General features: G+C 36.1%; 1 protein-coding gene across 1 annotated transcript; it reads right to left on the bottom strand.

Moving 5' to 3' along the window:
- Positions 1–4,029: 4,029 nt before the first annotated feature.
- LOC123879707 (E3 ubiquitin-protein ligase Rnf220-like) lies at positions 4,030–12,599 on the bottom strand. The gene is made up of 8 exons (XM_045927601.1): positions 11,995–12,599; positions 11,483–11,695; positions 10,197–10,328; positions 9,297–9,368; positions 6,550–6,660; positions 5,735–5,800; positions 5,084–5,158; positions 4,030–4,216 (listed from the first exon to the last, which is right to left on the bottom strand). The coding sequence occupies exons 1-8, from the start codon at positions 12,346–12,348 to the stop codon at positions 4,124–4,126; spliced, it is 1,116 nt and encodes a 371-aa protein (XP_045783557.1). The 5' UTR covers positions 12,349–12,599; the 3' UTR covers positions 4,030–4,123.
- Positions 12,600–12,857: the final 258 nt, after the last annotated feature.

Genomic DNA, 12,857 nt, shown 5'->3' with positions numbered 1-12,857 from the left:
TCAAAATGTGTTTTATTTGTTACTTTTTAGGGTTGCGTACCTCAAAAGGAAAAACCGGCAAAGTGCGATTCAGACGGAGGATTCCGTACTTGGGTGTTTTTGCCGACATTTTGCATGATAAATAAATATCTGTTGTTATAAATAAAAAGCTTTCGATTTATCGTATTATATCTGTAACTAGTCTAAAGTATCTGAGTTTTCCAAAACATCATTTTCAACATAGCGAAAAATCGTAGGTCTATGATTTTCAAATAAATAATCATGTATCTAGGCAACGTCCATCTTGACAGCTTGACAATTGTCAATTGACATAATATTATGAACCTAACGGTTATCTAACCTTCTTTTCTACAAGAAAACTAGAAAAGAGCTGATAACTTGTAAACGGCTGAACCAATTTTTTCGGATTATAGCTAAGAACACTCTCGATTAAGCCACCTTTTAAACAAAAAAAAGTAAATTAAAATCGGTTCATTCGTTTAGGCGCTACGATGCCACAGACAGATACACAGACACACAGATACACACGTCAAACTTATAACACCCCTCTTTTTGGGTCGGGGGTTAAAAATCGATCTCGGTTCGAATCGATGAATCGATGAATGTTCGAAAAATGTTGAAAAAAATACCCGACTACGGAACCCTCGGAGCGCGTGTCCGACTCGCACTTGGCCGGTTTTTTTTTGAAAACTTAATTCTGGTTGGAACTCAGCCGCAACGCAAATTTCCATAGTTAGATCTAATCTTCACATGTTTTGTCGAGTTTTGAGAATATTATGGTTTAAATGCAACTGCAAGGGGTCCACCAGCTATGAATGTGGTCTATGCGAAAAAAAGTGAGAACCTCTGTTTTAGACTATTCGCATCTTTTTCTAACTAATGTAATAAGAAAAGGACAGACAAACCTAATTTAGAACTGTCAAACCTCGTGACTTTAATTGCTTAGTGGTAGTTTTTTGTAGAGTAGCTAAATTTAAAATTCATTTTACGTCCTTTTTTGGCGATATTAAAAAGAAAAAGATGCGAATACTCTCAATTTAATTTAGGAGAAATATCAGAACTATCCCCAAATATACGAATGCTCCTTTTGGACACAAACGATGCACGGATCAACCTTCAGCAGCGAGGTGATTACCAACTCGGCAATCAACAATAGCCATAACTCATTTTTGACATTGGTTGGTTCTACATTGCTGCTTCAGTTAGTCATATTAAAATATTTCTTCCTAGAAAACCTTCAATGGATTAAAAAATAATGTCAAATGAGATCTGTGGCTATTTCAGTGTCCACGCGGATGAAGTCAAGGCCATCAGTTAGCGAGTTATACAAGTGTAAATTAAAAATGTATAACACCCCCGACAAGTGAAGGTTACAGTAACTAGAAAAGAGCTGATAACTTTCAAACGGCTGAACCGATTTTCTCGGATTATAGCTAAGAACACTCTCGATCAAGCCACCTTTCAAACAAAAAAACTAAATTAAAATCGGTTCATTAGTTTAGGAGCTACGATGCCACAGACAGATACACACGTCAAACTTATAACACTTATAACTTTTTGGGTCGGGGGTTAAAAAATGAAACAAAAGGGTACATAGCAAAAATACTTTTTATTATTTACATAGTAAATAAACTACACAAAATTCTAACTTGCAACTTATTATTTTATAACTAATATTATAGTTATTGTACTAGTTCCTACTCTCTGAAAGGCAGTCACAATTTTTGAAACATGGTATATTCTCTCCCATTACATAATTTAACACCATGATTTGAAACATGTATTCTAAAATGTTTAACAGGGCTCTCTCCGTCACTCGCTTCGTACAATCGTAATTCCAATTTCATTTGAATATTAAGCAACCAAAGTCCATGAAATTTTGCAGACATATTCTAGAAACTTATATTTCTCAGTGGTGTTTTAGATTTTTCTAAAAATATGTAGTTTTAAAATTACAGGGGCTCAAAGATTTGTATGTGAATTTTTAAGATCGCGTAACTTTGAAACCGAATATTTTAACAGAAATCTGGAAAACCACAGACGTAGATATTAGTTTCTAGAATACGAGTATGTCTGCAAAATTTCATGGACTTTGGTTGCTTAATATTCAAACGAAATTGGAACAACGATTGTATGAAGCGAGTGACGGAGAGATCCCTCTTAAGTATAATGCGTAAAAAATAACTTTTTAGCCTTATATGTCAAATGCCATGTCAATAGTACGATTTTAGCAAGAAACAGTTAAAATTATTTTGCTATAATCCGCCAACAGAAAAAATCTGTATGGTCAAACATGCAGTTACAAGCTAAGCATTGTCAAGTGACGTTCTAATCAAATGCGCAAATCAAATTATATATTATATATCAAAATCAAAATCAAAATCAAATTATATATTATATATTATATTGACAATACAGCATTGTAAAGTCGAAATCTCCTGAGGATGCTCCGGTGTCGGGGCGAAACGTGCGTCGAGAGTAGTGGAAAAGTCTTGTGTGGTGGTGCATGTGAGTGGTGGTGGCAGTGCTTGCTTGGGAACTTGGCTTTATTGCTTGGTTGGGGAGGCAAGCGGTGCTTAGCTTGTAACTGCATGTTTGACCATACAGATTTTTTTTTTTTGGCGGATTATAGCAAAATAATTTTAACTGTTTCTTGCTAAACATGAACTTCCGCAAAGTAACGCCTGATTCTATCCAATAGTACGATTTTAGTCAGTCTGTCTGTCAGACGATTGTATCTCATGAACTGTAGCAGGTAGAGTTTAAATTTTCACATAGTGTGCATTTTCATATACATAAGAAATACACTTTGAGCATAATTTTTATTTTTTACACAATACATACAAATTTTGTATTAGTTTATTACCTCCTTGTATTTGTTTAAGCTTAAAAAGCTGTGGTAGCCTAGTGGTTAGAACGTCCGCCTCCTAATCGGAGGTCAGGGGTTCGATCCCGGGCACGCACCACTAACTTTTCAGTTATGTGCGTTTTAAGCAATTAAATATCACTTGCTTTTAACGTGAAGGAAAACATCGTGAGGAAACCTGCACGCCGGAGAGTTCTCCATGTTCTCAAAGGTGTGTGAAGTCTGCCGATTCGCATTGGGCCAGCGTGGCAGACTATGGCCTAAACCTTCTCATTCTGAGAGGAGACCCGTACTCAGTAGTGGGCCGGTACTGGGTTGATCATGATGATTTGTTTAAGACACAGTAAAAAAATAAAAACATTCCTTGAAGGCGTCCGCAGGTCACAGAATTCGAAATAATTTAATAGAAATGGTATATGTTGATCTTTGATGCACATCCATACTTATAAACGCAAAAGTGTGTCTGTCTGTCTGTTAGCTTTTCAAGGCTCATCTGTTCAACCGCTTTCGATGAAATTAGGTAGAGAGATAGCTTGCATCCCAAGGAAAAACAAACTATTTTTTGTCCCGGAAAATCACAATTTAAATTTAAATTTATTTAGAATTCTGTGAATAAGCCTTAAAAATCAGTAAAAAAACATAATTATTAGTCTTCTTTTTTTAGAAAAATATTAAGTCTTTATACAAAAACAACCTCGTTTTACCTTAATCTATATATTTATATAAAGAATCCTTCTTTTAAAAGAAACTTACTGAATGACATATCAACGTAAGATTGAAACCGAAACCTACTATACCGTATTCAAGGAAAGAGGTTAGTATAACGCTCTCTCTGTTACATCCCATAATCTAAAAAAAAACCCGGCCAAATGCGAGTCAGACTCGCGCACTGAGGGTTCCGTACTCGGGTATTTTTCCAACATTTTGCACAATAAATCAAAAACTGTTAATCATAGAAATAAATAAAAAATCTGTTTCAGGATGTACAGGTAAAGCCCTTTCATATGATACCCCACTTGGTATAGTTATCTTATTTTGAAAATTAAAACACATTTTAATTTTTTTGATGATGAAATCTAAAACACCACAGACATAGATATTAGTTTCCAAAATATGTCTGCATTTCATGGACTTTGGTTGCTTAATATTCAAATGAAATTGGAACTACGATTGTATGAAGCGAGTGACGGAGAGAGCCCTGTTAAGGTAGTATAATAACAACGCTGATTTTGGTAGGTTACAGTTATAGTATACAATTTACATGTATATCCTTCGTAAATGTTGCGTATTAGTGATCACATTGCATTGTGGACAGATTTTCTTCGCTCGGAGAGACTGGAGCCAGCAGACCTGTAAGACGATATATTATTAACCGACTTCCACAAAAGGAGGAGGTTCTCAATTCGTCGGAATCTTTTCTTTTTAACCCCTGACCCAAAAAGAGGGGTGTTATAAGTTTGACGTGTGTATCTGTGTATCTGTCTGTGGCATCGTAGCTCCTAAACTAATGAACCGATTTTAATTTAGTTTTTTTTTGTTTGAAAGGTGGCTTGATCGAGAGTGTTCTTAGCTATAATCCAAGAAAATCGGTTCAGCCGTTTGAAAGTTATCAGCTCTTTTCTAGTTACTGTAACCTTCACTTGTCGGGGTTGTTATAAATTTTTAGTTTACATTTGTTTTATGTATGTTCCCCGATTACTCAGAGACCCCTGGACCGATTTGGATTTTTTTTTTTGTTTGAAAGGGTATACTGTGCAGGTGGTCCCATATAAAGGTGAAGATCTGATGAATATCTTCGGAGATGGAGAACAGAACTCCTCAATGGATAAGTGCAAATTGCACGCGATCACTGTAATAGCTTAGTAAACAGTAGGGTTTTAACTGGGCATAGCATATTATAGTACAGTGGGGCCACTAAAAATTGTGAAATAAAAATTTTTCTAAAGAAAAATAAAACAGACTTCATAAACGTTTTATTTTTCTTTTGAATTTTTTTTATTTTAAGAGTGCTCCCCATGGTCGATAAATAGTGGCGTGCACAAGTAATAGCCCGGGTAAGCACAAATAAGCTACTCCTCTCTTTACTGGCGGTCACGATGAAAAATGAGCATTGAAGTATTTGAATCAGGGTAAGCAGCGCTTTTGTGCCTCTATTACCTGCACGCCACTGTCGATAATGATGATGACGATGATAAATAATGTTAAATGACCACTTACCTCACAATAGACATGCCAGCACTGTATGGAGACAGCGGGGGAGGTGTAAGGACCGAGGCAAATCAGACATTTGACCTGAAAATACAAGTTTTATCAGAATCGGTTTAGAATTAAGATGTAGTTAATATATTTTAAACAACTATACTAATAAATACCAAAATAACGGTATTTTAGATATTACATTACAAGATACAAGATACAAGATTTTTATTTGCAGAAACATTTTTTGTTTACAGTTAGGTGTTATTAAATACATAGTAGAAATGTTTCACCTTACATAATCAGGCATGCAAAATTTGTACAAGGTCATTCATATTTAAGTTACAGAGTCATTCATATTAAAGATTCATTTAAATTTTATTAAGATTTTAATATTTAACAGTTATAATAACGGTATTTTTCAGGCACAGTATATCGAAACATCAGTTTTTTTCTACCAAGTTAGGTAAATGAAATTAATAAAATTGTAGCCTCAATAGCTCAACGGTTATAGGAGTGGACTGAATTCCGAAAGGTCGGCGGTTCAAACCCCAGCCGTTGCACTATTGTCGTTGCACACTCCTAGCACACGCTTTACGCTTAGTTGGAGGGGAAAGGGGAATGTAAGTCATGATTAAAATGGCTTATATTCTTTTTTTTAAAAAAACTCACCTCTAAAGACGAATTCTGCTTTTTTTCCAAATCCTTAATTTTTGACTTTAGTGCTTGTATTCTGGTCTGAAATTAAAAATAAACAATTAGAAATAACTTCTTGCTTCAGATTATTCTTTTTAGGGTTCCATAACCTAAGGAAACCAACGAAACTCATACTAAGCCTCCATTGTCCGTCTCATCTTTCATCTCCATCCCGTTCTCCATCTTTCAGTCCGTCCGTCTGTCTGTCAGGCGGCTGTGTCTTATTGATGGTAATAGGTAGAAAGTTGAAATTTTTCACAGAATGTGTATTTCTATTGCCACTATGACAACAATTAATACAAATTTTAAAATGGATTCATGATACAACCCTAAAACCGGCCAAGTGCGAGTCAGACTCGCGCACCGAGGGTTCCCATACTTGGGTATTTTTTCCAACATTTTGCACGATAAATCAAAAACTATTATGCATAAAAATAAATAAAAATCTGTTTTAGGATGTACAGGTAAAGCCCTTTCATATGATACCCCACTTGGTATAGTTATCTTACTTTGAAAATTGAAACACATTTTAATTTTTTTTTAAATGATGTAACCACAAATTCGCGGTTTTCAGATTTATTCCTGTACTTGTGCTATAAGACCTACCTACCTACCTGCCAAATTTCATGATTCTAGATCAACGGGAAGTACCCTATAGGTTTCTTGACAGACGGACAGACAGACAACGAAGTGATCCTATAAGGGTTCTGTTTTTCCTTTTGAGGTACAGAACCCTAAACAGGATATATGAACAGATTTTAAACACTCAAATAGAAGAAAAATTAAGTTACCTCCGCACTAGCCTCTACTAGTCCGTTGGGTTTAACATCACAGTTCACCTCATGGTGAGTGTCCCCACTTCTTTCAGTCTCATCATTCTGTATGTCTATTGGTATTTCTGCCTGTAAAACAAAAATAAACCGAACTATTCAATCGCAATTGATTGATATATCATTGCATATAGACCACACACCACACCTCCTTCGAATCGTACAGAGCCGGCGTTAGGTTAATCGTGAACCGTGATAATCTAAGAGGTGTCAAATATGGTTGGATTCCTATATCATAATATTAATGTTTGTTACAGAAAAATATTGAATATTTTTTACGTTAAAATATATTAACTATCAAAAAAAAAAGCCGCAAGCAGAAAGTTGCATGCAAACGATTTTCAACCTTATTGACATATTTCAGAAAACCACATATTAGCACTCTATGAATGATACTGAGCAAGAATATGACAAAATAACAACTTTCTCGTTACCGTCAATAAGGTCGAGAATCGCTTGCACCTGTTTTTCTGTTGCTTTCACCCCTAGCGAACCATTATACAGATTACCACCTTAAAAGCGACGTCTAGGAGGTGTCGGAGGAGGTTCTGTAGAAATATATTATATCACTTTAAAAAAACAAATAATAATTTATTTTTTATTTTGTATTTTTATACTTAAATTATTTCTTTTCATTAATTTTTTTATAAGAATCATCGAAAAGAAGTGAGAACTCATCGCCGGCGCACTACTGAGCACGGGTCTCTATTTCAATAACACTCAAGTAATAAAAATAGTATGTACCTAACACACAAACACAACAAAACAACAAATTACAAATACAAGCAAAAACAACACAACAAACAAACAACATATACACAACACATATACAAATACACTACATATACAATATATATACAAATTTCAAAGGCACTTGTAAATCTTTACTTCAATAAGTACCTACAAGCTTCACAAAAATAAATAAAAGATTCTGTATTCCTTGTTAGCACCCTTCAGGTTCAGATACGGAACCCTAAAAAGCATGACAATAAAGAAATCCCGAAAGACGTATAGTATATGGTAATAATTTTACTCTAAATACCTAGGTACCTATCTGTATCTACCTACCTATTTATGTAAAATTAAAAACAATTAGAATGATAAAGAAATGTCAAGAAGGTACAAAAAGTAGATAAGTTTACCCAGTTACCTATTTAAAAATCGTTTTAATAAAGAGCTTTTATTTTAGCCTTCATCGCGGCTAAAACTAATACAAAAATCCAACAACCCAAGCACGCCGGAGCTATAACAGACACTCGGTTCCTATGGCTACCTCCCAGTTCCATCATGAGACCCTGGATATAATCACTATGCCCACCCGGTTCCATCATGAGACCACACAAACACACACATTTCCAAAAAGACCAATACAATTTACGTACCTAACCTATAATAACAAACGCGCGAAATACATGAAGTAACTGACCTAATCTGTGATAATATCAACTCCGACAACGAAATATGATATTATTTACATTCAGTATTACCCACAACCAAGTTCACAAATAAATAAATCTACTGTCCTGATTGAATAGCAAAATCGAAAGAATCTATTTGATAAGTAAAACTACCGAGGGGCAATATTCTAAACGAATAAAAAACTAACGCGTAGCGATAGAACATATTTTATCGCGAATGAGTATGATATTCGCAACCATATTGATATCGTGTGACGTAGATCGTAGGTCTATCTTTGGCAAACGCCTCGTGAAATTTAAAAGCAATTCTAATAGAAAATGTATTGCTTTAAAAATTACTATATTTTGTATTAAATATGGGGTTTATTGAAAATCTAATATCCTGAATATTTTTTTATATTGAATATGTATTATAGATAAATTATTTTTTGACACCACTAATCTATACATATAATAAAATTGTAGAAAAGTGGTGTCTGTACAATGGAAATATAAAAAAAAAAGTAGCAGGGATTGTTATTATATCGCTGCCGAACCCGAAATTGTAATTAATTTTTTTTGTCTGTTTGTCTGTGTGTTTGTGCACGCTAATATCAGAAACGGCTTATTCGATTTAAATACGGTTTTCACTAATATATTGTAGTAAGCTTCACTTAACATTTAGTGTTTATTTCATGTCAATCGGTTCATAGATAAAAAAGTTATGTCAATTTAAAGAATCACGGCGAACATGTTTAACGTACAGAGTACGTACTACACGCCTCGCGCCTGAGCGTCCGTGGCTATATAAAGCGCGCTGAGAGCTATTCCACGCGAACGAAATCGCGGGCACAGCTAGTTATAATTATTACTAGAGTATGCCCGCGACTTTGTTCTCGTGGATTTAGTTTTTTATAGATCCCGTGGGAACTGCTTGATTTTCCGAGATAAAATGCCTATGTCAATTACAGGAACGCAAGCTACCTCGGCACCAAATTTCATATAAATCGGTTAAGTGGATGAGTTTTTAGGAATCCCGCGGGAACTCTGTGATTTTCCGGGATAAAAAGTAGCCTATGTCCGTCCCCGGGATATAAGCTGACCCTGTGCCAAATTTCGTCAGAATCGGTTACACTGTTGGGCCGTGAAAAGGTAGCAGACAGACAGACACACTTTCGCATTTAAATATTAAGTATGGATTGAATGAATATAATTTTATTGTACACCACAAAATGAGAACAGAAAAACACACACAAAGCACAACAAAATATAGGCAGGTCGGTACAATTTGGCGGCCTTCTATATACTTACATCGGGTGCTATCCTAGAGGGGGAGTATTGTGGTGGTCCATATAACTCTGTATCCTCATCACCGTCCACCACCTGACAACAAATATATTCAAATTCAATACCTTCAGTACAACCACTTATAACTTACGCCGATGTACGGTCGGCCTCAGAATTCGAGTAGCAATTCCACTAAACTATTGCATCAAAAACCTGTTGCACTTATGACCTTTTTCTATAAACACGCCACAAACCCTAAGGCATGTGCATAACCGTGCCACGCAAATATGATCAAGGTGCTAAACGACTTACGGCCTTTGACTGTACCTGCGCAGAAAAATCTTATTTTTTGATAGCGCGAAAATATCTCAGCCAATCATAGCGCGTCTGTATCGAATTGAATTTCGAATGTTTTTTGAAAACATGTTTGTGATTGGTTGGACACTTAAAATGGTTAACGTCCACTGAGTTTTTTAGGGTTCCATACCCAAAAGGTAAAAATGGAGCCCTATTAATGCCACTCTGTTGTCTGTCCATCTGAATCATGTCACAGGTCTCTAGCTCATAGACGAAATGAGTTACAAGCCTGAAATTTTGGCATTTAGTTGTAGAACGTTGACTTGAACCCAAATATTTAAAAAAACAAAAAAAAAAGAATATTAGCCATTTTAATCATGACTAACGTTCCCATTTCCCCTCCAACTAAGCGTAAAGCTTGTGCTAGGAGTGGGTACGACAATAGTGCAACGGGTGAGGTTTGAACCGCCGACCTCGCGGAATTCAGTCCGCTCCTCAACCGTGGAGGCTGTAAATATTGAACTAGAAATTCAATTAAATTATTGTATTATTCATTTGTATGGGATCACATAACAGAGAGAGAGATCTATACTAACTTCTCTCCGTGGATAAAGTACAGCGACTTACAAGAGCGTGATCCGTAGAGGCGCGTCTCACACAAGTACCGGGCCGGGACTCCCCGTCCTGCAGAGCGGTCGCTCGCACGCGCCATTGTCCGCACCACTGGTACTCCGCGCCGAAACCTCGCGGCTCGTCGTTCTGAACACGTAAAACTTGCATGAGAGCGCAGCGAGCGCGAATTCTTGTCAAACTTAAATAAAGTACATGGCTGGAACCACCGTTCATTTGAAAATCAGTAGAAGTTGTAATACAGTAGAATCTCATGCAATCCGGCACTTCAATAGACCGACACGTCCAATAATCATGTTTCATATACCTTTTATTTAAGTACCTACTTGTATGTATCTATTATATCTGTTAAGTCTATTGTAATATAAAGTTTACTGGCGCTCTACAAAAATGTTGTGGACGCTAGTTATTGATATACATATCGGTCATGTAATAGTATGTAAGTAGTATATAAAATGTTAAATATGTATATTGTTAGCGTCCCTTAAAAAATAAATAAATAAATAAATAAATAATCCGGCACCTTCCGCCCGCGCCAAGTTGCACAAAAACAGACCTCAGTTAAGGATTATTTTAAAACTATCATCATGATCAACCCATTTCCGCCCCACTACTGAGTACGGGTCTCCTCTCAGAATGAGAAGGGTTTAGGCCATAGTCTGCCACGCTGGCCCAATGCGGGTTGGCAGACTTCACACACCTTTGAGAACATGGAGAACTCTCAGGCATGCAGGTTTCCTCACGATGTTTTCCTTCACCGTTAAAGAAAGTGATATTTAATTGCTTAAAACGCACATAACTGAAAAGTTAGTGGTGCGTGCCCGGGATCGAACCCCCGACCTCCGATTAGGAGGCGGATGTTCTAACCACTAGGCTATCACAGCTTATTAATGCTATTTTAAAACTATGTAATTTGATAATTGTGAGATATGTTACAGTTATAAGAAACATGTACAATGTGAACCCAAATATATTGTATTGCCTTTATGAAATGCTTACTATGAATGTTTCTATACAATCCAGTAATCCGAATATTCCAATAATCTCCCTGGTTTTTAATAGTGCTGGATTAGTCAGATTGTACTGTATTTAGATTTAAATCGATCTATTACAAAGTTTTTTATTTCTGCAAATATATAACTAGTAGTTACCTGTACAGCTTTGCTTTCTTCCTCAGAGCTGGTATCAGAAATATTCTTACTCATCTCTTCTTCAGTTCTTTTCAGACATTGTAGATGGAGTATTTACTTTTATTGATACTACTACATATTAATGATAGTTACCTCAACATCAATGCTGCCCTCCTCAGAACTGGTATCAGGTACATCTTCGTCCATTTCTGCACCGGTCCTCTTCAGACATCGGAGAGCATGTCTTTGAAGTCTGGACACTGGTAGTGAGGTGTTGCAGACCGGGCACTCTCCATGCTGAGCCTGTGGCGGTGGGGAGCTGCGACGACGCGCGCGCAGTCGCTTGAGGCGATTAGTGTGTACCCTCTAAAAATTAATTAAAGATTGCAAAGCTTGGACTCGGCACCCTCAAAAGCAGGTGAGAAAGAGGTGATCTATTCGAAACATACAATATCACACTAATATTATAAAGGCGAAAGTTTGTATGTGTGTGTGTATGTTTGTTACTCCTTCAGGCAAAAACTACAAGACGGATTTGGCTGAAATTTGGAATGGAGATAGATAATATCCTGGATTAGCACATAGGCTACTGAGACTGCACTATTTCAAAAGACTAAAGCTAAACAATAAAAAAAAAGTTTGTTTAAATTTTTTTTACCACTTACCTGGTAAACATCACTACCCAAACAACCAGATACATCAACTTCATCCTGTTCCTCCACTTCTATACTAGAACTAGACCCCGGTATAGGGTTCGAACCACTCGGACTGTTCACACTTAGCTTCCTTTTAGATCCACCACAAGAAAGTTTATTTAATCTATCAACTTCTAAAGCTAAATGACTTTCTAACTCCCCTTGTCTCACTGTACAGCTACATACCGGACAGTTCGGTAATTCCGACACCTTTTTCCTATTACGAACGCTATTCAATATAACACTCTCGTCGTACAAACTAAAATTCGAATTTGGTACACTATTCGAACTCCCTTCCATGTTGTACATCACTATGGGGAGCATTTCCAATGTTGTTGTTGTTATAAATCTAAAAACATCACGGTTTTGGACAAATTAAACTGTTATTTGACTATTTAGCAGCGTCAATAGAAGTTCCATTGTAACGTAGGAACTCATCTTGTAAACACCGATGTAATTATTCGTGTAATTTACACCAATTAATTGATACGAAACAATAATAAATAAAACGTTAGGACTTTTTTTTTTGATTACTTGATCGAAAAGTGACGTTTGTTCATTGTTGACAGATGACGTTTGATTTGAATGGAATTAGATGACCTTGGACGGTGGACCATTGAAGATTAATCTTTAGTCTGTGGTTTTTGTAAGTCTCCAAGTTGGCACTCCTGAAATAATAATATGTCTGGGTTTCTGAGGTATATTCTATATTGTACATGCGTGTAAAGCTAAAAGCACATATTTATTTTTTCTAGAAATTATTAAACTGGAAAATTATTTTTCAGTGAAATCGATAATCAATCTATACGTGATCTTCTTCTTTTGATCTTAGC

Source organism: Maniola jurtina, chromosome 28 (genome assembly GCF_905333055.1).
Source record: "Maniola jurtina chromosome 28, ilManJurt1.1, whole genome shotgun sequence".
In the NCBI taxonomy this organism is placed as follows: Eukaryota; Metazoa; Arthropoda; class Insecta; order Lepidoptera; family Nymphalidae; genus Maniola; species Maniola jurtina.
Note: the sequence above shows the minus strand (reverse complement) of the source record. Positions and strands in the feature narration are given on the sequence as shown.